This window comes from Trachemys scripta, chromosome 1, assembly GCF_013100865.1.
Source record: "Trachemys scripta elegans isolate TJP31775 chromosome 1, CAS_Tse_1.0, whole genome shotgun sequence".
NCBI lineage: Eukaryota > Metazoa > Chordata > Testudines > Emydidae > Trachemys > Trachemys scripta.
Window position 1 is genome coordinate 240396660 of NC_048298.1, and position 26532 is coordinate 240423191.

The following is a 26532-nucleotide window of genomic DNA, read 5'->3' on the forward strand; positions in this document are numbered from 1 at the left end:
GTAAGTGGGGGCTGTTTCATTTTGGAGTAATGGGTGCTTTAAGATTGGAAGCTTTCTTACATCACAGTCCATTAAGGCTGGAGAGTCACATTCATTGATAGCTGTAGTCAAGTCAGAAACTGAAGGTGATTGGGCAGTGGGGCTTTGGCTTTAGCTCCACTTCCTGGGATCATGTAGTAATTTTTGTTGTCAGAAGGATGTCGTGGTGCAATGAAGTTTGAGAACCCCTGCCATAGAGGAAAGGAAGTCCTCCATCCAAACAACAACAGAAACTTTTTTTCCATGCACCTGCCTGGAACTCCAGTGGAGAAGATGTAGTATATTGGCATAAGCCTAATTGAATTGTAAGCTAGTTTCTCATACATTTCTTGATTCTTTTGCTTAGAAAAGGGAGTTTAGATGCTGCTGTGTGGTAATTTGATAGATTTCCCCCCCCCCCCACCCCCCCACCCCAGTGAGGTTTAAATACTTACTGGATTGATTACTTGAAGGTACAGGTAGTAGGTTTCTGTCTTCAAAGGATGTTGGTGATCATGGCTCTGGCTTCTTGTAGTGTTTTTAGGATTCCTTGTTAAGAAAATGGACTTTAAGATGGAACGTATTGGGCTTGTTCTCAACATGCAATTCTTCAGATGGACTAATCCAGATGCAGGGGAACTTTTCTGTAAAATAAGTTGATAGTTACTTGCAACAGAGACCTCAGGATGACCAAGAGAATAATGATTTGAAAATGTTCAGTAGGGCATTATTTTAGCAGCTGCTGTGGTGGGGAAATACACCGTTGCCCATGAAAATCAGGTTCTGACTAGCTGTTTATAGGCCTGTGACAATAAGAGAAGAGGTAGAATTTGCTGTATTTGTTCTACTGATACCCCCTGCCTGAGTGTATGATTTTAAACTCATACCATATTTCACTGTAGCCCCTGTTGCTTTAATCTCTACAGGTAGTTTTTGCCAGGTTGGTTTTGTCATATTTTTGTCTGCAGTTCTAATTTTGGTGTTCTCAACAGGTTTGATAATGACTGAACTTACTCCAGAGAAACAACTGGCAAAGAAAAACATGAAGCAGTCACGCAAACATAGAAATTTTAAGTTTAATTGGTCAAAAAAGGCTCTGAAAAACCTTTTGTGTCTGACTTCATTATAGTTTGCAGGAGGTATCTCTTGCATAAAAACCTGACATGCTTTATCTCTGACAAAAGCATATCTGCCCACTGCCTAGAAGTGCTTCACTGGACACTGTTTGAGAACCATTGCTTTAGTATATTAATACTCATATTTTAGAACAGTTTGTTTTTTCTGTCTTGTTTTATGTATGTGGCAGAGCTTGGGGGTTTTTTCGTTTGGTTTTCTTTGAGTTTGTCATGAGAGAGTTCTTGCTCATCTAAATCTTGCTCCTAAACCTTGCTAGTTTTGAACCCAAAAGGTCTTTTGTCAGATTAAATGTACATAATCACATCCACTCATCTTGTTGCAGAAGATATTCCAGTGTTCTCTGAATCTGAAAATCTTTCACTGCTAGTGGAAACTAGTGGATCTATCATTTGATCTGTAATTAACTGCCATTGGTCCAATTTTGCATTGTATATCTATTTTTTCACTTTCACTTGACATTAAAGAAAAGTTTCTCTAAGAAGATGACCTACGTCAATCATATCATTTGTTCTACTTCATGTAGAACAATTTTTATATTAAAAAGTCGCCTCTAGTATAACTTGTTTTTATATAGGCTGTTGTCCAAGGGAGTTCCACAGCACCTGATTCAGGCTTTCTGACACGAGAAATTTTCTTGGTTAAATTGTCTATCCATATGTTGCCAATGGTCTTCTCTGTGTATATTGAGCAGTGTTGAGGTGATGGTCGAAAACCATGCACAACCTGTCCTTTGTGGCATGTAAAAGCTCTGCTTCTTTTGCAGCAGCATTTTTACTACTAAGCTTCTCAGGTTTGTGTTTTATCTTGATTTTTTTTTGAGAACTATTTGCTTAGTAGTCTTTCCTGAGTAGGTTTGAGACTTAAAATACAACTTTATTGCCTTTCGATAGACACAAACAAACACTCCTTGCAATTTCTGCTTTGATGACACCTCCTTAACACACTTCCATTATGGAAATAAGTCTAACTTGAATTCCTAATCTGTCTCTAGTCACTGAATAGCAGCAGTAATAATACTTACTCTCTTCTGAGTTGCTAATGTAGATCATCCAGTTTAACTTTGGTTCGTGTATTTGACAGAGCAGAAATGGTGATACTTCATCAGTTGCATTTGTATCAAGTGGGTATTCTGTTGGAGCCTGGGTTTCTCTTTTACTCTATAACTTCTAGTATTCTCCTGTGAATGTTCCTTGGGATCAATTTGACAAAGTACTGTGGTGATGCTGTAAAGGTTTTGTTGTTGAGCGTTGCTGTCGACAATCTGGGAAGTCTTTGTGATCTTTTTCTTTTTTAGCGGAGAAAGTCTTTTCCATTATGGTGCATTGCTTAGGTGAACAGATTACCACTTTGAAAACTATTGTAGGCCCATTTATCTTGTCTTTGAACAGTGCTTAGGAAACACTTATTGTGTAATACAGCATATGTGGAAAATCTGTCAATTTCTTCTGAATGTTACAGCTCCATGGTTCATAAGCTACCGTAGCCCTGACATAGATTAGTGTATGAGAATTGCCTTAGTAGAATGGCGCTCCACTCCTCCTTCTAGCACACTCTTTGTGGGGATGTGAGGGGAGACTGAGAATCTGGCCAATGGTTTAAAAAGTTTTAAAATAATTTTCATTAAAATTTAATCGTCATTATACCATGACACTGGATGTGAAATGAAAATTTGGCACCAACTTCTCATGTCTGTTTGTAGAAGCCCAGTATGTATTTCTACCAAAACATTTCACAACTTCTCCAGCAAATCTAAAAGGCCATTAATTAAGAGTGTTTTTCCCTTTTCTACTACCACTATCTGAAGAACATGCATTTAAAAAAATTATTTTGCAACTTCTGTACTTGGACACCAAAGGGTTAAAACATTTTAAGTTTAGCATTTTAAATATTTTGCTTTAGAAACTTTAGGCTAGTATACTGATGTCTGTAGGAAAAGATTTTTCTCACTGTGGACATAGTGTTCTGATCCTTTTTAATCCTTGTCTCTGCTAACTTTTGTATAAGCATAGTACTAATTCATTTGAGATACAGCATATTAAATTTAAAGTAACTGAAGCCATGAGTTGATCAGTAGTTTTTAGCCCATACTATTTAAATTTCATCAAAGAACTTGACAATTAAATTGGCTTCAGCATGAAAGTAATAATGTTTAAAAGCCAGAAAGGCTCTGTGTCTCGTTGTTAAGGTGGTCACATGGTGATGGCTTAAACACAATGACTAACGTGCTACTGCACTCTATGTATGTTAATGTAACTTTTAATCTTAATGTTGCCTGCAAATATGTGATCCCTTATGATATAAGTTTCCTGTTTATGCACCATTGCCCGTTTAAATCAAACAGAAGATTCTGAAACTGTAAAAACTACACATGTCAATGTTTTACAGCTACGTAATTCGAATTGACTTGATTTTTTCAAGTAATCCTAGAAAGGGGGAGCATTCCATATAGAAACTGCTGAAACTGCCACAGGTGCTTCTCCGAAAACCTTACAGTTGTGGCATTGAATGTTCAGTATCGCTTCCTTTCTGCACACAAGGCATACTGTTGAGGTATTTGTTGCGGTGATTGGTTTTAATGCTAATCTAGGAATTCAGATATAGAATCTATAGATTTGCATGCTTTTGCTTACCCTAATTTACAATATCTACATTTTTATTTGTAAACTAACAATAAGTAAGTTGAGATCAGTATTTTTTAACAGAAGTATTACATTGATATACGAAAACTGTGGTTTATTTTCCTAGATTGTCACATGGCATTAACAAAACAGGTGATGTGATAATCACTCTGTAAAATGGTAGTTTCAGAGAATTTTATATATATATATTTTTATATAAAAAAGTTGGATTATTTTTTGTAGCAAACACTTGCTCTATTTTCTAAAGGATGTGACATTATAAGTGGAAGATTCCTTGAGGTACATCTTTTAAGATTTCTTACAACTATTGAACTCACTCTTTTCCCTGAGACAGCAAAAATCTGGTAACTGATCAAATTATTTCCTGCAAGTGTTCTTTTTAGTAAATTCAGTTGCAGCATGAAGCTCTTCAAAAAGTAAAGTGCTTTTACTGTAGGAGGAAAATGGAAACTCAATTGAGTGAAACCCACAAACCTCTTTCATACCAAGAGAAGTTACAGTTCTGAGGACCCAATCTGTAGACATCTCTTGTTGCTGCATGCAGCAAAATGATCAGGTGAAAGGGAAGAAATCCAATGCTGAATGTTGTCCTTAACTCTTCAGGAGCAGGTATACAAATAAATGTATTTCTCAAGTCAGAGAATTTAAGCAGTTTAAATTCAAAAACATGCCCGGTTTATGTATACAATTCCTATATGCTGCCAAATAGCTCAAGAAATGTCAAATGTAAACAAGCAAACATTACAATTGTCCAGTTTTATTCATGTTTAGACTATACTTCTCATGGAATTAAATTTCTTGTTTGGTTTCTCCATCTTGTATATCCTCTCTTCTGAGATTTCTCTCTCCACTGTATTCATCCTTACTTTCCAGAGCAAAATGGAAATATCTGTCTTTACATTACATTAATCCAAGAATTTAAGTAAAGTCTTTGGGGAAATCAATGTCAGACTTGAAACATTTCCACAAGAAAGAACCTAAATTTTGCTCATTAATTCCTGCAAACAGATGAGTTGCTCTTAAATTGATGCCAGACAAAACTGTTCTTTAAATACAGAGTGAATTGACCTTCTGATTTAATAAAGAGCCACATCTAAAGTTAAGTAAAAGTTCCTTGTCATATTTGCCAGTTCAGCTCTATGCGTCTCTCAGTAGGGTAGATGTTCCAAAAAGGAATCAGAACCTTCATGTCATTAGAGCTGCCTTTGTAGTTAAGTTTCCATTCTGCTCCTAAAGATGGACTGAGCTCCTTCAGAGAAGTCCTCCATTTCTTGGACAGAAAAAAGGGTTGTGTGGACTTGTTTTTTGTGAATAATTAGGCCAGTCTTGGCAAGTTCTTGCCTAGAGCAAGTAAACCTTTTGATAGGCAACTTAATGAAGACATTTTTATCATACATAATACAGTAAAAGTTTGAGGAATTTAACTTGTGACTGGGCTGGCCAACTTACAGTAGTTTTTCAAGGCTAAATTAGTCCCAATCTTTCTGCTTGACTGTTCTTCTTCCTCCTTTCCCCCTTCATATTTAGATTCCTTCTAAGGAAAGCATTTTGTGGTGTTTCTCACCCTCCTCAAAACTTTGTCAGTTGGGTAACAAATTGCTCTGAAGGGAAAGCATGTCCTTGTCTACAAGCCCAAGTTCATAGAATCAGAGAAATAAAGGATTGGAAAGGACCTTGAGAGGTCATCTAGTCTGGCTCCCTGGCCTGAGGCAGGACAAGTAAACCTAAACTGTCCCTTGGAAACCTCCAATGCTAGGGATTCCACAACCTCCCTTGGAAGCCTGTTCCAATGTTTAACTATTCATGTATTTAGAAAGTTTTTCCTAGTATCTAACCTAAATCACTTTTACTGCAGATTAAGCCCATTACTACTTTTTCCACCTTCAGTGGGCATGGTTAACAATTGGTCACTATTTTCTTTGTAACAGTCCTTAACATATTTGAAGACTGTTATCAGGTTTCCCCTCAATCTTCTTTAGTCCAAACTTAACATGCTTAGTTTTCTTAGCCTTCATCATTTTTGTTGCTCTCCTCTGGTCTCTCTCCACATCTTCCCTAAAGTGTGATTCCCACAACTGAACACAGTACTCTAGCTGAGTAGACAGGAACAGTTACATCCTGTGTCTTGCATATGACACTCCTGCTAATACACCCCGCAATATTAGCCTTTTTTTTTTTTTTTTTGCACAACTGCATCGCCATATTGACTCTTACTCAATTTGTGATCCACTATAACCCCCAGATCTTTTTCAGCAGTACTACTGTCTAGCCAGTTATTCCCCCATTTTGTAGTTGATCATTTGATTTTGTTTTTTGTTTTTCCTTCCTTAACTATAGTGTTTTGTACTTGTCTTTATTGAATTTCATCTTGTTGATTTCAGGCCAGTTCTCCAGTTTGTCAAAGATGTTTTGAATTCTAATTCTGGCCTCTAAAGTGCTTGCAACCCTTCCCATCTGCAGATTTCATAAGCATACACCTCATTCCATTATCCAAGTCATTAATGAAGATATCACATAGTGATGGAACCCTGCTGAACTCCATTAGATACATTTTCCCAGTCTGACAACGAATCATTGATAACTACTCTGAGTACGGTCTTTCAACCAGTTGTGTACCCACCTTATAGTAATTTCATATAGACCACATTTCTCTAGTTGGTTTATGAAACTGTCATGTGGGATTGTGTCAAAAGCCATATTAAAACCAAGATATCACATTTATAGCTACACCCCCATCCTCTAGGTCAGTAGCTTTGCCAAAAGGAAATTGGATTGGTTTGGCATGATTTGTTCTTGACAAATTCATGTTGGCTATTACTTATCCTTTTATCATCTAGGTGCTTAAAAATTGATGTTTAATCATTTGTTCCAATATTTTTCCAGGTATTGAAGTTAGGCTGATAGGTCTGTAATTCATCAGGTCCTCTTTATTCACCTTTTTTAAAAGTAGGTACTATGTTTGCCCTTTTCCAGTAGCCTGGGATCTGACTCACCTGTCCTCCATGAGCTCTCAAAGGTCCTATTTTGATTTATATTGGTTCCCTCTTGTTGCTAATATTAATTGTGTTGAGTGTCTGATCACCATTAATCTTTTTAGCAAAGACTGAAGCAAAATAAGCATTAAACAGCTTAGCCTTCTTGATGTTATCTGTTAGCTCTCTTTCCCTGCCAAGTAGTGGACTTACACTTCTCTTTTTGTTTCTCTCTTGCTCCTAATGTATTTATAGAATTTTCTCTTATTGAAATTTATGCCCGTTGCTGGATGTAACTCCTTTTGTGCCTTTCTGATTGTGCATGTACATGCTTGCTATTCTTTTTTACTCCTTAGAAATTTGTCCATGTTTCCACTTTCTGTAGGGTTCCTTTAATTTTTCAGATCATTAAAAAGCTCCTGGTTGGAGCAGTATTGGCTTCTTACTATTCTTATCTTTTCTTCACATCAAGATAGTTTGCTGTTGTGCTTCTAATATTGTCTCTGAGAAAACCACCAGCTCTCCTGAACATTTTTTCCCCCTTAGATTGTTTTCCTATTGGACCTAACCTACTAGTTCTCTGAATTTTAGTCTGCTTTTTTTAAATCCATTGTCCTTACTCTGCTGCTGCCATTCCTTCCTTTCCTTAGAATCATGAAATCATCATTTCATGGTCACTTTTTCCCAAATCACCTTCTGACTTCAGATTTGTAACTAATTCCTTCTTGTTAATCTGAATCAATTCTAAAGGACTGTCCCCCTGGTTGATTACTTCATCTTGTGAAACAAGAAGTTGTCCCCAGTTTATTCCAAAAACTTATTTGGCATTTTGTGTTCTGCTGCGTTACTTTTCCAACAGGTGTCTGCATGGTTAAAGTCCCACATTATTACCTTTGGCTAGTTCTGTAGTTTTGTTCTAGAAATTTAGTTCATCCTCTCTCTACAGTCTTTTGTGAGACTTGTCAGATTGGGTTCCATATTCTGTATTGTAAACTTTTAAGTACAGCAATCCCATCTGCTGCTAGTGATCAGCAGCTGCATGATGGCAGTGTATCTTTAACCAATGCCTTTGGGCTCTTTTGAAAGAGGTGTCTAAGCCCAGGGTTCAGGCCTGTCAGGGTTTGGTCAGAGCCATGTCTAAAATTTGGTTTTAGAGTATTCTGTAGTGTTCTAAAAATTTGGGACAGTAGATTAGGGGAAACCTGAAGTCTGAGAGAACTCCCTTCCCTGTTGCCGATAGATTGGCGTGTATTCTTAAATTTCTTTGCCCTTCAGAGTTTGATCCAGGAAGGCAGGGATGCTGTCCCTAGCCTCTGCTTGCCAGAAGGTGGGAATGGGTGACAGGGCATGGATCACTTGATGATCATCTGTTCTGTTGATTCTCTCTGTGGCACCTGGCATTGGCCACTGTCGGAAGATAGGATACTGGGGCTAGATGGACCTTTGGTCTGACCCTATATGGCCATTCTTATTTTTTTAAGGCCTTGTTAGAATCTGTGTTGTTTATAAAGACTTACTGCTTTTTCAAGTAGGTATGAGAGAGAGTGTGAAGTATTCTCTTCATCAGTTGACCAGGCACCTCTGATTGCGTCATGGCCAAGAATCTGACTCGCCTTTAAAGAAATAATCTTTCTTGTAGTCCTTAGTACTAGCCTCCAGTAAGTCTTCTAGTTGGAAACAGTGTGGCCTCTTTTCTGTTTTCCAGTGAACGCTGGCATACAGTCACATTCCACAATCTTGGATTTGCCTTCTATTTCCTGGCCACCTGTGCTAATTCAGAAATTGATACAGGTCATTTAGTTACTGTTCAGTGGTAAGAGGCACAGTCCACCTCACTTAATAAAGGAGTATTCAGCTTACCACTCCACTCCTTTTTCCCTTCCTGCTAGAGGAAACTTAGAACTCTGACTCTCATCTGGAAATGCCTTTTGGAGACTTAATATAGGAGCTCAGATCATAATGACGTGAGAAGCAAGTTGTAGCCAGCCTCTTGGACACAGTGTAAGGAAAGGGCAGGGGATGGTGCAGTGAATCATGCCCATCCCTCTACAGGATCTGGGCATAGTTTAGGGTTTTATGTTCATGTTAGTACAAGGATGGGCAGAGCTAGCTACTAACATCTCTGAAAATCTGCAACACCACTGGCTAGCCACAGAAGAGAATACCTGCTGCAGCCCCTGAAGGGGTATAGTAATGGATGTGCTTGCTCCTAAGGTAGTGCAGACCAGGTCAGCACCAGCCCCTATCCAGGCCAGTGCTTTTAAAAGGTACAGTGGAGCTCTTAGTTTTTTAATATGCTCTTTCATGCTCTGACTCAGGGCCTTTAGAAGATTCTGTGAGAATATTGCAATTTATTGTGTACTCAGATTGCTTTCAGTGGTGGATGGCAGCAGCTTTCACCAGTCTTTTCCATGACATTACTTGGAAAATCCACTTGCTTGCTCATGAACGTTAATTTTGAATCTGTAAGGTGTGTGACCTCTATGCAAATTGTATAACTATAATAATCCCTATGGTTCTTTCCTGTCTGTTCCATGCAGATTGCTAATTGAGCATTTTCAGTCTTTCTATCAGTTAGCTTCCATTAGTATTTCACAGTGCTGTGGCCTCTTTGTCACTTTGTGCTCGTCAACAAACTTCCCTTCTAGATATGTGTAAGAAAAGATACCCAAACTTGGGCCCTGTTTAGGTTTATTTTTTACTCGACTTTTTTACTTTTTGACGGTCTCTTGGATTCTTGGAACCCCCTCAGTCAGTTCCTGTTTGTGTCCTCTTCTTTCTTCCCATTACTAGCCTCCTGAAGTAGGGAATTCCCATTTGCTTTATTTAGTTAAGATCTGACTTGAAATTTTCATCCTTTTTTTGCAAGATGTATTTATGAGCTCTTTGGTGCAGCTACCTGTTTTTGTTGGGTGTTTTTTTAATAGTACCTAGCACATCAAGGTCCCTAGGTGCTACTGCAATACTACTAGTAGTAGTCTGATAGCTCTTTCATAGAAGGGAAAGTGCCTGGACCTTCAAGTTAGGGAGAAACCATTCTTTTAAAAACAAATTCTGACTAGTTCTGTCTTCGTTTTCTCTTCTCCCCCATTAATTTAAATAGTTTCGGAATTAGTAACTTAAAACTTAACACCTCTTTCAGGAAAAATGAAAGTAGGTGTGCCCTTCTGCAACCTTGCTATGTGGTGTTAAAGGCCTAAGCATCTTAATTTATACATCTTCCACCTGGATAGTCTTTCTTCCTCATCTGCCACTTTGGGAAATGCTGGTGTAGCTCTTCTTACCATTTTACCCTCCTTTCTTAACTGCTTAGAGCAGTGACATAGTTTAATAATATTTTTAAATGTCAACATAGTTATTTATCATTGGTATCTGAGTTCATTGAAATGAATGGAGCAATCCACATCTCAGAGCTGTTGCTTGAGGGTGTCTGCAAACCCATGCAGGTGTTTCTGCATCAGTTGCATTTGCCTAATGTTAAAAGGTTTTCTTCACAACCATAACAGCTAGAGCCTTTTTTTTTTTTTTTTTTTTTTTTTTAATAAAAGCTGAGACTCAGGAGGAAATTTACCAGTCTGTCATTCATCTAGTCCTTTGCATACATGCCCCTTTTCCAGTGAGGCGAGGGAATATGACCCACTCTTTAGGAGACACTGACTTAAGTGGTTATGGGTTTCACTTGATCCTGAGCTGATCAGAGGGAGCTATTAACTTTTTGTTCAACAAAGGATATGTTCCTGAAACTTGCATTGTTTGAAGTCTCTAATCTTGGGTTTTCTGTAGCACCTGTTAAATAATATCTGTGCTGACAGGTAAGCTAGCACAAGCAAGGCCCATAGGGGATGGCTTGAGTATTCTGGTAGGGAAATTAAGAAGGTCTCCTTCTCTAAGTCAGTGGTGTTTCTGGTTGTGGAGACCAAAGGAAGTGAACCAAATTGTGTGCGCGCGCTCTCTCTCTCTCTATCTATATAAGCTTAGCTATATCCTTCTGTTAAGGAATTGGTCTTGGTATAGTGGTAGTTCTGCTTGTAAAGATTTTTACCTCCTTTCTGATCAGTGTGGCAAGCAAACTACAATCTTCTAGGAAACAACCGTAGTCCATAGCCTTTCAAATTCCATAGTCCAGTCTGTGTCAAGGTTTAGGGTTTCATGCTGGACCTAGTCAGCTGTCCTTCACAGGCCTTTCTGAATTATTCCTACATCATGCTTGTTAATAATGAAATAGTAGTTCTGACTAAATTGAAAAGAACATTATTCTACCTATGTCGCATTGGTATAATTTAGATCCTGTCTATAACTTGCTCAGTTCCTTTGTTTTCATGTATTTGGCAAGATCAATTTATTATACTTCAGGGGAATTTCAACAAAGGAGACAGTTCAATGGATTGGGTATGTTAATCTCCTAAATTATCCCTCTGTTGGTCCATCTCCTTATTTTCAGGAATTTAAAGTAATAAGCTTCTTGCCTAAACTACAAAATCTAAGAAGTAAAGATCCAGTTTTCTGGCTGGGAAGTTTTGTTTCATGGTGTATCTAGTTAGGAAAGATTCATCAGCATTCTCTATTCCTCCCTCTAATTCTGCTGCTGCCAACCCCCTTTGTCTACACTCTTTTGTTACATTTTCTTATTACCCTTCAATGTTCGTATTTCTAAAGATAGGCTTCCTGTTGTCAGAGGCCATTCATGTAAATTCTTATCAGTGGGGAAGGGCAAAGGGAGAACTCTTTCAAATTGAAACTTTTGTCTGTAACTGTTGGTGTCCTATCTGGCTCCATTTAATTCATAATCTCGCTAAATTAGAAAATTCAATGCCAGTGTTCCATCTTGGACCAATATTGAGCGAAATAACAGAACAAGTCCCCAGCATTTATAATGTCACACACTTTGAAATAAGAAACAAGAGCAAAAAACAAATCATAAGGAAAGCATAACTAAGCATAGCTTTTATATTTTATTGTTAGGAAGATGAGTGATGTTAATTATTGTTGTCTTAGATACCAGAATGCCATGGACAATTGCTAAGTCATGTTAAGTTTGTTTTGAGGGTGGTTTTTACTCAAGATAAGAAATAGATTGTCAAAATAAGCTACAGAAGGTGATAGATTTCAAGATTTAGATTTAGGAGTCTGGAGTCTGTGTAAAGGTCAGATGCTTCGGACTGTAATTTTAGAAATTAAGCATTTTGAGATGTTTAAATAGGAAGATACTTTTTTAAAGGCACATAGTATATTGATTTTATTGAAAAGTATATTGTCTCCCAAATTTTGCTTAGAAGCCAGATATGTGCAAAGGCTAAGTTAGTTTTAAAACTAAGATTGATAAATAATTCCTTAATGGAAATTTGCTAAGTTTATGTTCTTTCTCTCTCATCACTTGCAGATAGTTAGTCAGTAAGAGCAGCAGCAGCAGTCAAGGTGGGTTGATGAATGAGTGTAATTCAGTTTCTTTGTATTGTGCAGCTTGAGAAATGCCAGTGGACTGACAGCAGCAGATCTTGCACATACCCAGGGCTTCCAAGAGTGTGCCCAGTTTCTCTTGAATCTCCAGAACTGTCACCTGAACCGTTTCTTTAGCAATGGCACGTTAAATGGAGGTCCCAATCCAGTCAATGGTGGGACAAGTCGAAAGAGATCCTTTGAAGATGTGGATTCTGCTGGAGTAAAGAAAGCTAGGACTGAAGGTGAGATTTCAGAGCTAAAAGTGGGAGGGGCAATATCACTGTTGACTGTGAGAGTAAGAGACGGTACTCCGGGCTATACAGTTTATTTTTGACATCCCTAAAAAGGGATACATGAATCAAATATGAATAAAATAATTATGAAAACAAGACTGGCGGCCTCCTTAAAAAATTATTAAAGAATTAGGTTCCCATTCTTAGCGAGTACATGCCTCACTTCTGCAAGTCCTAGAGCTATATGGACAGGAAGTAACTTGGAGGGAATGTGTGCACCCTCTTCTGACTCAGATGTTGATTCATAAAAGGATTGTGGAGCATTTTTTGGCTACTTTCCGTCATAAAGATCATATAATCACAGAAATATAGGGCTAGAAGGGACTTGGAGAAGTTGTCAGATCCAGACCCCTGTGCTGATGCAGGACTAAGTAAATGTAGACCATCCCTGACTGATGTTTGTCTAACCTGTTCTTAAAAACTTCTAATGATGTGGGTTCCACAACCTCCCTTGGAAGTCCATACCAATGCTTAACTAACCTTGGAGTCAAAGATGATTTCTCCCCCCCTCCTCCTAATATCTAACCTATATTTCCCTTGAAGCAGATTATGCCCATTATTACTTATCCTATCCCAGTGGACATGGAGAACAATTGATCACCATCTTCTTTATAACCACCCTGAACATATTTGAACACTATTATCAGGTTCCTCCCCCCTTCCCCGTCTTCTTTTCTCAAAACTAAACATGCTCAGTATTTTAATCTTTACTCATGGATCAAGTTTTCTAAACCTTATCATTTTGTTGCTCTCATCTGGGCAGTTTCCAGTTTGTCTACATCTTTTTCCTAAAGTGTGATATCTAGAATTGGATATAGTACTTCAGCTGTAGCCTCACCAGTGCTAGTAGAGCAGGACATCTGCCTCGCTTGTCTTACAACACGGGAGGTAATTGTCCAGTCCTGCTTAGTACTCCAGCTAAGGCCTCACCAGTGCCATGTCCAATTCATAACCATCATTTGTTTGTTCTTCAACTGTTTGCCATTGCCTAGTTCTTGCTTAATATAATATATGTCATGTTGACTGCCTTCTCAATAGGAGTTGTGTGCTTAGCTATATGGCCTTCTTAAAGGACCCAGAATATAAATAGCCGCCCTCACCAACAATCCCACTGTTTTTCTGTCTTCCATATGCTGTAGTTGGGGACATTTTTCCTTCCCTTCAGCATTATGCAGTAGTTAAAAACTTCCCAAAAAATGCTGTATAAATAGTTTGTTAGACAAGATTTTCCACAGGCGAAACCCTGTGGAAGGTCCTGGCCAGATTTGGCTGCACTCCAAAAATTTATTAAGGTCCTAAGGCTTCTCCATGACTGCCACCACTCTCTGTAATGGCCTGGAGATGCATGCTTTTGTCATCAAAATTGGGGTTAAATAGGAATGTGTTATTGCCCGAACTGTGTTTTCCATCTATTTAGCAGTCATTTTGGTCCTCTTTAAAGGCCACCTCCCCAATAGAGTTGACATTCAATACAGAATGGATGGGCGACTTTTTAATCTTCGAAGTCTCCACTTGAAGTCTAAAGTCCTCAGGGCGTCCATTACTGATCTTCAGTAGGCTGATGACTGTGCCATCCTCGCGCACACTGAGAATGACCTTCAGTCCACATTGGATTTTTTTGCACAAGCTTATTGAAACTTAGGACTCTCATCTCAATATTGGGAAGACTAAAATGCTCCATCAGCCTGCCTTGCACACAATCCACCACAAATCATCATCGAGGGACAAACTTTGGAGACAGTTGAGCACTTCTGCTACCTCGGTAGTCAACTTTCTCAAAATGCAAAAATCGACAGTAAGATCCAGCACAGGATCCAGTTTGCAAGTGCTTCCTTTGGGAAATTGCTCCAACATGTTTTCACAGACCGTGACCTACAGCAGGATACCAAGGTCTATGAGACAATTGTTATTCCTACACTCCTTTTATGCTTGCGAAATCTGGGTGACCTATCAACAGCACCTCAAGAGTCTGGAGAGGCACCAACGTTGCCTCCGAAAGATCCTTCGCATCAAGTGGGAGGATCACTGCACTAACGTCAGTATCCTCACTGAAGCTAATGTCCCCATCATTGAAGCAATGATCCTCATGCTTTCTGGGCTGGACATTGTGTCCCAAAACAAGTCCTCTACTTTCCACTCACTCGTGGTCAGAGATCCCGTGGTGTTCAGAGAAAACGCTACAAGGACACCCTGAAAGTGAATCTGAAGAAAACTGATGTGGACATCATAAGCTGGAAGGAGCAAGCCACCAACCGACTCCAATGGCAGCGCATCCTCCATCAGGCAGTGGTCCACTTCGAGGAGAAGCACCTTGCCCTCAACGCTGTAAAGAGAGAGAGAGAGAAGGAAGGAAAAATAACTTTCTCGGCAGGCAGCTGACCCACCAGGAGTTGTCTATACCTACTGTGGGGAGATCTGTGGTTCCAGGATCAGACTCGTAAGTCATCTCAGGACCCATATGTAAATCCATTTTAGAGATCATCCTCGAATAGAGGGATTGCCAATGATGATAAGAGAAGGTTTTGTTTGTTTTCAGAAGTCACAGATATTAGTGATCCAACAGGATTCCTTTTGGAGCATTACAAAAGCAGAGATTCACAAGATGTGATTCTTTCCCTTTCAAATGACTGACCTGGGCTTGAGCAATGTCTTTACGTACTTGAAAGAAGATAGTTTTGCAAAAATCCTGGAACATCTGCTGGCTCTTCTTTAAAAGGGTCCCAAAAGACCAGCGAGACCAGCAAGTGGTATTCCAAAATCACTTCCTTCAGCCCTGAAGTTGGAAAAGCCTTTGCTAAAAATCTTTTTGGCATGAGTGGTGGTCTTCCACACCACATTTTCCTAGATTCTCAGACAGAGAAGTCAGTCTTTGCAGAAGATAGTCTTGTAGGAACTCTTCAAGAAGTTTCAGAGGCTGCAGTATCTGAGATTTTGGTGGGAAACTAGGGGTAGCACTTCTCTGGGTTCTATGGCGTCAAAAATTGCTCTGTGCTAAGGTGAGGCTCTAAGAGGTTCAGCCAGACCTTGGTGCAGTTAGCATTCCCAGATCTTAATTGTCCTCAAGGAGAAAACTTCCTTGTATCTGGGCCATTTGGTTTAGTCTCCTGCACTAAGGCATCCATCTGATACATCCAGCATGATTTCCAAGAAATGCCTCTAAAGATGTCAAAGAGGGCTTTCTGAAGATTCTACACCATCCTCTGTGCCCAGCTGTGATTATTCCTTATTGGGGTTGCTAGCTTTTGATTGCCCTGCCATTGTTGCCAAGGTAGTTGTGATGAAGTGAGGAATTTTCGCTAATATTTTTTATGAATACTGTGTGCACTTCAGTTTTCCCCTATATGCTGCATGGATAACTAGGTGGTTGGAAAAAGGCTGTTTACTCTTGGGCAGGCATGTGAATGGTGTGAATAGCGCCTAGCTCTGTCGGGTTTGGGGCCCAGTTCAGTGGAGGGTCTGTGAAGACAATGGCAAATCCAATCACCAAGACTTTTGGTACCTAGCAGCTAATGACCATGAATGGTCCACCGCCTCTGCAGGATGCCAGCTGTATTTGACCAGTTGGACAACAAATGACTGAGGAGGGGCCTGATAGAACTGGCTTGGGAACTTGAACAAAGAGGCTGGAGAGAGAGAGAGAGAGAGAGCGGGAGCCAGGGGTGGACACTGCTTTGCTGGGCTCTGGGTAACCAGAGTGGAGCATGCTCTAACTTTTTTTCTTTATGCTAACCAAGGACTTTCTGTGCTATGTTCCAGACGTCTAATAAACCCTGCTGTTCTTGCAATGCCTGCCAAGAGCCACTACAGATGCAGAAGGTGGGGGTGCATTACCCCCTTTGGGTGTGCAAATCTCTCTCGGGTGTCCAACTCAGGTGGACTCACTGAAGAGAGCTCATGGTGTGAAGTAGAGGTGCTGGAGGCTCTGAGGTTCAGTTCAAAGACGCAGGGAAGCCAAGTATCTTACCCTAGTGAAAAAGTGAGATCCTAAGGAGGTCTGGTACCCTGAGGGGTGTCCTCCCAGGACTGTTTCAGAGCACTGGATCTGTGGATCCATGACAGGTGGTAGCAGAGGATGGCTTCTGAATGCACCAAGAGGATGGTTGGTTGCTGAATGCACCAGAAGTATGTTGTAGTACGTGTCTAGCATCAGTAAAACAAGGGTAGTCAAAGGAAATAGCCAGAAAATGGTGTATAACCATCTCCCTAAAAAGAAAATTGCAAACCTGCGCATGGAGAGGATTAGGCATTGGGAAGATCAAGAAGATGCAGCTAATTGCATGGCTGGAGAAGAATGATCAGTTTAAGAGGCAAGTTCCAGCCCCAAATGTGTCCCCAACAGAGTCCAGAAACAGCACCAGAGAGAGCAGCCAGGGCAGCAGCAGGGTGTCCACAAGACCCAGTTCCCCATCCAGCAAAGGACCTTCATGACCTTGCTCCCCATGAACAGATTTGAAGCAATGGGAGTTGGAGCTGAGAGCGAAGTTGCTGGAAAACTGCAAGAAGCAATGAAAGCATGAATGGGATATGAAGAAGCAGAGGAGTAAGAGGACCCACAGAGGAATATGTGAGGAGATGCCATGGGATGCCAAGTCCGCAAGGAACCTAGATACCAAATTGCTGCCCCAGTTTAAGGAGGTGGGGATGTAGATGCCTACCCCACTGCCTTTGAAAAGGCTTGTGATTTGAACCAGGTTAACCCTGTGGACTAGCTTTGCTGTCTCACCCCCTTACTCGGTCCCAAACCCATACAGGCTTACAGCCAGATGGATGGAGTTGATATTGGGGACTATGAACTATTCAAAAAAGCTTTGCTGCTCAGGTTTGAATTGATTCCTGAGGCATTTAGGAAAAGGTTTCAGAGTGTGCAAAAGACTTAGGATGTGACTTACTTGGAAGCCACCACCCTGATGGGAGAGTGTTTTGACAGATGGGGTAAGAGTGCAGGGGTCACCGTGCTGGAGGATTTGTATAACCTGATTGGGTTGGAGCAAGATTGAGTTGTGTTCTCAACACAGGCTGACAATGTGGTTAGTGAACAGGAAGCCCAAGGATTTGCACAGTGTGAGTCAATTGGCAGATGAAGGGGTCCTCCCAGGGACTATTCCAGAGCTGTTCTAGAGCACTGGACTTTGTGGATCTGTGATAATAGTGCATCCTTAATGCACTAGTTCTAGAGAAGGCCGGTGCTAAAGTTTTATGGGTTGGTGATGTGAAGGGTTGGAACTGAGAAGACTGACTTCTGCTCCTTGCTCAGTTCCCATTTCCTTAGGAAAGCCAGATTCTGGCACAGGCTGGCAAAGATCCCCGTTGTCTCAGACACTGCTGAGAGACCTTTAACTTCAATAGTGTCTTTAGGAAGACATGTATGATTTAGGAATTATGCATTTCCTGTGAGACTTAGACACAGATTTTGGATCTCTGTTGTGGGTGTATGGACCTCCTTAATCCAAAAACAAATGAGATCCTGGAGAAGCTGAAAGTGACTAAATCAACTGCTTCAGGCCTCAGCCATCTATTTATGGGTCAGTTCTGCATAGAAATCCAAACTAGAAAGTAGCCTTATGCCTTCAGGGGAGATAGAGGAAGGAACTTCACTTCTGCTTCAGGCAGCATTGTTGCAAAGCAGCAATTTGAAGATGAGAGAGATGACCCTGTCCCAGGCTTCAAGGAAACAGATCCTTCAATGTGCCTCCCTTTTGGAGACCGTTTGTCCTTAGGGTGTGTTTTCTCTTTGACCATAGTAAACCATTTTCTTGGGCTGTTGGAGCCGGGAAATTATCAAACGGGGGTCTGACTTCCAGTTCCAGGCTCTGTCTGTCACACACTCGCTCTTGCGCTCTCTCTCTCTCTCTTTTCTCTTCAAGGATCCCTCTCATAAGAAACTTACAGGACAAGGTTTTGGCTTTAGTAAAATTTGAGAAAAGAAAATGTCAGACCCTTACAGGAGAAAGGGATTTTATTCCCAGTATTATTCTTTTCATAAAAGGAAGAGTGACCTGCATACTATTATAGACCTCCCCAAACTGAACAGATGCCTAAGGGAAAATCAGATTCCACATGGTTTCTTCTGGGGAACATAACCCCTTTTTGGTTCTGCATTGGTTTGGGTCCTTTGTTTACTTGCTTACTTACACAACTTGATTAGCACAAGTAGTACCACAACTTTGTGATGTACCATGATCATTACCAATAGATGGCACTATCCTTTGGGAGAGTGGCATCTCCTAAAGTATTCACCAAGTCTTTGGCTGTGATCACAGCTAATGTGCATCATCAGGGCTTACAGACTTATCCATACCTAGATGACTGGCTTATAGGAATTTCATCTTAACATGGGTTAAGTTATGCCCTAAAGAAGTGTTCCATCTTCAAGACTCTCTTGGTCTGAGTGAAGAAAAAAATCAGACCTTATTCCAGTTAAGATTTTGACTTTCATAATGTCTGTCCTAAATTTCACAAGGGATTTAGCTTTGTCTACCTCAGGGCAAGTTGACAGAACTTACTAAGGCAGTTTTCTGAGGAAGTTGGGCTCAGTGACAGTCTGCAGACTTCTCACCCTATTTGCATGTCTGCAGATGAAACCTTTACAAGGGTGAGGTCCAACGGGTCCTCCTGGAAAGCAGGAAACCCTCAACCAGAGACTTACCGCAGGTATGGACTCCTGTCCTGCAGTGGGATCTTAACTTGGTCCTCTCTAGGATCACCGGCCCGCTCCTTAAGCCACTGGGTTCCTGCTCCCTTTCCCACTGTCATGGAAGGTCGCGTTCCTGGTGGCGGTGACGTCGTCAAGATGGGTCTCTGAAATTAAAGCCTGACCTCAGGACCTCCATACACAGTCTTCTACAAAGATAAGGTTCAGTTGTGGCCCCACCCTGCCTTCCTGCCAAAGGTGGTCTCCACCTTCCATATGAACCAGGACATCTTCCTCCCGGTGTTCTGTCCCAAACTGCACAAGACCAGTGAGGAGAGCCATCTTCACTCCCTGGACGTCCGGAAGGCCTTGGGTTTCTACTTAGAATGTACCAGGCCTTTCCGAAAATCAACTCAACTCTTCATCACTACAGTGGATAGGATGAAGGGTCACCCAGTGTCCTCGCAGAGGATTTCCAGTTGGATTACCTCGTGCATAAGGACCTGTTACAACCTGGCTGGGATTCCGCCACCACTGATTGTCAGCGCCCACTCGATTACAGCGCAGGCATCTTCAGCGGCCTTCCTGGCACACATCCCTATCCAGGATATCTGTAGAGCTGCAACATAGTCCTCTGTTCACACGTTTACTTCTCATTATGCCATCACTCAGCTGGTCAGAGACTACGCTGGGTTTGACAGAGCTGTGATGCAATTTACATGTCCGTGAACTCCTACCCACCTTCAGAGGTATTGCTTTGGAGTCACCTAATATGGAATGAACATGAGCAAGCACTTGAAGAAAAGACAGTTATCTTTTCCATAACTGATGTTCTTTGAGATGTGATGCTCATGTCCATTCCACAACCCGCCCTCCTTCCCCACTGTCGGAGTTTCTGGCAAGAAGGAACTGAGGGTTCGGGGAGCCAGCAGCACCTCTTACACTGTGCCATTTGGGTGCCAGTCCTCTACGGATACTGCTGAGGGCACTGGTGCATGTGGCGAGAACACATGCCTAATATGGAATGGACATGAGCAACACATCTCAAAGAACACCAGTTACGGAAAAGGTAGCTGTCTTTTCTCTGTACAATGTAGCAAGAACAGAGGCAGTTTGGGGAGCACAGTGCTTAATCCACTGGCCAATTAGCAAAGCTCTATGGAGGCAAAGCCAAGAAGGCATTGCTTATCTTACATAACTCCTGTTCTGTGACTGTATAGCCTCTAGAGCACCACACTGGGTCACGCTCTCTTTCTCCCTCTGCTATTTTTTTGGAGCCCAGTTACATTTAGGTGTTCTGGAGGCAGAGGAGAAACAAGGAGAGCATTGGTGAGGGAAGGCCACCTATATTCTCTGGTGCAGGTAGGCTTCATGTCCTAGACCAGTGTTTCCCAAACTTGGGACACCGCTTGTGTAGGAAAAGCCCCTGGCGGGCCGGGCCGGTTTGTTTACCGGCCACGTCCGCAGGTTCGGCCGATCGCGGCTCCCACTGGCTGTGGTTCGCTGCTTCAGGCCAATGGGAGCTGCTGGAAGCAGCGCGGGCTGAGGGACGTAATGGCCGCTGCTTCCAGGGGCTTTCCCTACACAAGCGGCATCCCAAGTTTGGAAAACACTGTCCTAGACTAATTGTCTATAGTCTTTATGGTTCCAAAGATAGCATTCAGAATCTGCATCAAATATACTAGCGTCTGATCCCAAGCTAGAAATGTTCTCTGAGAAGTCTGAATTGCTCTCTCTCTTATCATTGTGCTAACTGAAGCCTAATGATGGGTAATTGAAATGTCAACTATTTCACTTCACTTCACCAGAAAAATCAATCTAATGTACTTAAATGTCATGGAGCATCTAGTTTGTGTTGAGTTGAGTTTAAGGCTAGAAGGAATGACCAGATCATCTAGTCTGGTCTTCTGTATACGATGGGCAACAAACGCTAAAACCAACAACTAAAGTATTACCGCACACAGGAGACTAAACTACTATGTTGCCACTGACAGAAAATAGGAGGAACTGAGTATACATCAATGCCTGAGGTCCCTGCAATGGCAGGGAATTGATGAAGTGAGATAATCCTGGCAAGTGACCTGCGTGCTCCATGCTACAGAAGAAGGCAAAAACAGCAAAACCTGAAGTTTCACTGCCAATCTGACCTGGGGGGATATTTCTTGCCAAACCCACATATGGATCTGATCTCCATCTGTGGCCATCTTTGATGCTTCAAAGGAGGGTGACTAACCCCCACTCCCCCAGGATACATTGGGGGTGAGAATCCTTTCTTGACCCCTGTGTGTGACCAGCTGAAGCCTGAAGCATAAGCTTTAAAAGCAAGAGATAAACTGGAAAGGATCCCCAGGGCTGCCAACCCCTGTCACCTGCCAAATCCTTAATTCTCCCACAGTCAGTCACTTCTAAGCCAGAGTTCCCTTCATGCACCCCTCAGATTTCTTATTTTATGCGCATACAATTAATCTTTCCATATAGCAGGTTTTTTCTCATTTTAATAATGAGAATATTTACACTTCAGTTTAGTGGTTTGGCTACGCGTTTTCAAATGTGCTCTGGAAACTAAATCTAACCTTCTTTTTCTATCAGCTCATAGTTTTGATGGCTTAATACCAATGATGAATGGAGGAAATGAGGATGATGCTGACAATATGCACATTGATAAAGAGCTTGCTGTTGTATCAGGTGGGAGTGGACAGTTTCCTGTTAACTACAACAACATACAAATGGTTGAAGACACCAAACAACAGGAGAGTGGTTCTGTTGGACCAAAAGAGATTGAAATTTACACAGTTTCTGCAATGCAAACTCCCTGTCGTTGCAAGAATCAATATGCATTTTATTTCTAATTTAAATATAAAACATCTTATTTTTTGCACACTGTTGTCCAGAGTCTTGAAAACTATTGTATTACTGTAACAGCTATTATATTTGGGTTTTTAAGTAGATATTGAAGATTAGCTGTTTCATAGAACAAACTGCAAGGGTATAAGGGAGACCTTATCGATAGATCTAATCTAAACAGAAGTTCACTATGGCTGTTTCACTTTAATTAAAGGCTTACATTTCATGTGCCTTGTTTTTAGTTACTATGTTTGCAGCTTAAAGGAAAATTCAGAGGTATTTTAAATGATTGGGTTAATTGGTACCAACTAGACTTAATTGCCAATATTGTACAAGGAAAAGTATATCCTAATGGTTTATATAGTTCTTGAAACAATGTATGGTGCCTCTTAGCTAGTTTCAAACTAGCTCAACATATGCTAAAAATAATAGTCCAAACTTAGCGACTGTTTGTTCAATATTTGTTCAAACACAGCAATATGACTGTAGAAATCATGTAGTGAACAGCTATTGCTTTTGTTTTATGTGGATAAAAGACTATTGATGCCATGGAACTTTCAATGAGTTGCCATTTGGAACAATCTTGGAAACTGTTTTGGATTTTGTATCAGTCTTCATGAAAACAGCCACATTGTTAGTAGTAGTGCATATTAGTACTTTAATTTTTTCAGGGGCCGCTTGATCAAGATGCTTTTTAATAACCTGAGAGTGTATATAGAGTTACGCTGTCTTAAGAAAAATTGTCTTGGGTCAGCTTGTCCATCCACTTGGTAGGTAAAGGGAGGAGTTACTATTTTAGTGTATTATTAAATTTTGAAATGAATATTCATGTTGTAAGTCATACTATGATAAAATGTTTCTGCTTGATACCATTGGTCGGATTCACCAAAAGTAGATGAAAAGCTCCAGTGATAGTTGCCAAATGTTTATATTTATTGAAAAGTAGTTGACTTTCTCTTTCATAAATATTGTGTATTGTTATGGATCCTTATTTTCAACAAATATAAAAATGCTATAATTATCACTAGAACTATTCACTATTTGCTTTTGAATATTCACTAACAGAAATGCCATTGTTAACGTCATCCACTTGGCAAGGTAGCCTAAATTATCAATTTTAAAACAGAACTCTGCACTTTTTCCAGTTTAAAATTTTGATAATGTGTTTATTATGTGCGTCTTCGTCACAATATTAGTAGGCATAATGTGTTGACTTTTTTTTTTTTTTTTCCTTTTAACTTGACCTCCAACAGGATTCTGTGGCTAGTAAGTTTAGTTAATGTGATTATTTTAAGCAGTTTAGGGATAAAGCAGGAAACTTCAGTTGCTGCACTTTAGTGTCACAGATAACTCTCAATTCATTCACTTTCTTGGCATTGTGCATTACTATATGTGAAATACCAATGTCATATTATGTATATCAGTTTATATTTACGTGGAGAACCACAACTTTCCACTTCTTCGGTGTAAAACCGTGGTACTCATTACCTTTCCTTCAAACAAGGACCCCATGTTTTAAAATCTGGCAATTTAGTAAGAATACTTAACTGTCCTGAGCTAGAAATAAAACAAATGATACTTTTCTACACAAAGATTTCTGCGTTAATATGTACATAAATGTATGTGTATATGTTCAGAGAGAGACAGAAAATGTAAAATGCTCAGATATCAAAATACAGAGCTCAAGTTTCTAGGTTTGCCCTGCTTATCATTAGAGACACACACATGCAGATACACCCCAATAGGTAATTTTAGGACACACCTAGTAATCTATTTTTTGTGCTAGTACTTTGAGTACAACTGCAAAAACCTATATTTGAAACTTGACTGAAATTTAGTTTTACCAAAAAGGTCATTAGTGTACTAATTACTAAAATTCAAACGAGAAATTGCTTAAAGCAGTCTGTTTTTTTGCATGCATGTTTTTAGTATTTCTGTGCATTTTGCTGTTGTATGGCATTTTGCATGTGCATTGTACAGATGTTACAAATCTATCATTAAGAAAAAACATATTTTTCCTGCTTAATATATTCTCAAGTAAACTACCAGTTATACTGAAATTAATTGTTCGATATACAACCTTAGGAAACATTTTACATTAGCTTCCCCATTGACATAAGCTTGTTCATATTGCCTGCTTCGATGTGTACTGTTACCTGAGATCTGTCACTAAAGAGGAGGCAAGAAACTTTAGATTAATCACCACTGCTAAAAACTGTAGTCCACTCAAATTTCAGTTCTTACACAGAGATTCTTTAATTCCAGGTGGATTTTAAATTTGTGTAAAAAGGTATCTTAACTTCAAAAGCCTTTGTCCTCTTTCTCAAAATACTATTTGGAATTTTGTCTGCTTTGTTACTCTACGCTTGTCACTTAATTTCTTATTTTTCTAAAATTCAACTGTCTTAGAAAGATTAGCATAGCTATATATATATATTTACATTTCTAATTTAGTTAGCAGTTATGTTTTTGAAATTGAAATTAGCTTTCAAATTTACTGATCAAAGTCAGATTACATTACTTTTAAACCACCTGTGTTGACATGGAATATAAAAATTAGGTTTGCACTCAAGTGTGTGGTGGTTTTGGTTTTTTTTTTTTTTGTTTGTTTTTTTGTTTTTTTTTCCCCCAAGTTTCCATACATAAGTTTTGAAAAACAAAGTGGAGTGCAGAGGAGACATTTTTATGTATTTCCATTGATTCTCAATTTTTGGTGACAGATGTATTTCTTAATGCAGATATGAATAGCAGTAGCTCCGTTTTGAATGCATTGACAAATGGATGTACCATCAATGGACATTTGGACTTCACCGCCATAACACAGTTCAATGGAATGGATGCCAGGCATGAAGAATGTTTAACATTAATACCTAATGGAATAACTCCTGGTGTCGCTTCTGCCAATAGGCACAGAATTCACACCAGTAATGGCACTGAAGAACCAGAAAAAGCCATGAATACTTCTGCCGATATGTGTGGTTCACTGCATCTGAATGGAAGCCCAAGTAGCTTTGTGTCTAACAGGCCCTCATGGGTTGAAGATCTTGGAGATACTTTGCACTATGGGCATTATCATGGTTTTGGGGATACTGCTGAAAGCATCCCTGAACTTAACAGTGTTGTTGAGCATTCCAATTCTGTTAAAGTTGAACAGAAATACGATAATACTGTCTTAGGCACAATGTATCTTTATCATGGTTCCTAAATCAACATATTCTTGTTTGTCAAATTCATGTTGAAATTGCTAGCAAATGTGACAAAAAATCCTCACCTAGCATTAAATCTGAAGAATGCAACTATTACTATTTTTACACTTTGTTTATATAAAAAGTAAACCTTTCATTTGACAGTCTTCTACTATAGTTCTAATTTGTTGCATGTATGGGGCTTATTTAGTGATGCAAGTAGGTGGTGTTACAATGAAATGTTTATTCTTTGCATTTTACTATGGAATGTTGTGGTTTTGTACTTTTTTTTTATTTTCATTTTTTTTTATTTCCAAGCTAGTGAACATTATCTTTCCCCTTTTTTAAAAATGTTTTCCCTCTTATTAATATGATCACACTGTATTGAATTTTGTGCAGAAAACAAGTTGTGTGTTTGTGCATCACTCTTGAAGTAAATATTTTCCTTTTTTGTATTTTCTGCTGAAGCTATGGTAGCAACATCAATGCCAGCTGTCACTATGCAAGGTTTGAAAAGTGGTGTTCTTAAAGGAGTTTCTCTGATTTACAAATTTGTGCGTTTAATAGAATTGAAAGTTCATCTTTACTTTCTATGACAAATGAAATGTTAAAAATGCAACGACAAACTTTTGAAAAATGTTTCACTTTAATGTAGCATAGGAATTATTTTCTTCTTTGTTAGGGCCCTTTGCATTATAGAAGTGGAAAAGCAGATAACCCATATTGGTTGCAAGTCACGGTTGGTTCTGATTTTTGGCCTTTTTTATTTTGCTTCTCTACTTTAAATGTGTGCTTGATATTTTACCATAGCTCACAGCCTGGAGGCATGTTGGCACTGTTTTTGCTTTTTATGCAATTTAAAATTACTGCTACTTGTTATAGAAATCGTCAGGTCAAAATATTTGACTGATTTTGATATACTGTACATATATTTTGTTTGCTTTGTGTTTTTTTTACAACTGCTTTGAAAATCTAATGCTGTGTATATCTAGCCAGTTAAGATACTTTTAGGGCTATGTTAACTGAAAATACATTGTATTTAAAGCTTATTACAAAAGTAAACATTCATACAAGTGCTCTGTACAAACATTAAATAATGTAAGATACTACTTTTGTGATTTGATAAACGAACGGTGGGAGAATATATTAAACAAGAGAAAGCCAGTAAGTCCTTTGAACTGTATCAATTTTTTGTTGTTTAAAAGGGATGTTTACAAATTGGATTTAAAAAAAAACTCTATTGTATCTGGATTTATTTTATTTAGAAGTGATACATTCATGGATTATATGAACAAGTGTTTAATAATTTTAAAGTCAAATCTCACTTACCTATTTAATCCTTCTTAATCCCTGTGTGGAATTTTCGTTTATTTT

General features: G+C 39.6%; 1 protein-coding gene and 1 long non-coding RNA gene across 4 annotated transcripts in view; both read left to right on the top strand.

Annotated features, from left to right (window-relative positions):
* The window catches only part of LOC117870796, an 8186-nt gene extending 4482 nt beyond the window's left edge, over positions 1 to 3704 (top strand). The window contains exon 3 of the long non-coding RNA XR_004644041.1: positions 3574 to 3704. This is a non-coding gene — a long non-coding RNA (uncharacterized LOC117870796). The remainder of the gene's footprint in view (positions 1 to 3573) is intronic.
* Positions 1 to 26326, top strand: part of ANKRD10 (ankyrin repeat domain 10) — a 43878-nt gene extending 17552 nt beyond the window's left edge. For 2 of the 3 annotated variants that reach the window (XM_034758154.1, XM_034758156.1), the window contains exons 4-6: positions 12227 to 12447; positions 21719 to 21814; positions 24712 to 26326. In XM_034758154.1, coding sequence (XP_034614045.1) covers positions 12227 to 12447; positions 21719 to 21814; positions 24712 to 25178 — 784 coding nt within the window. In that variant the 3' untranslated portion in view covers positions 25179 to 26326. The remainder of the gene's footprint in view (positions 1 to 12226; positions 12448 to 21718; positions 21815 to 24711) is intronic. The other variant, XM_034758155.1, reaches the window with a different exon arrangement.
* Positions 26327 to 26532: the final 206 nt, after the last annotated feature.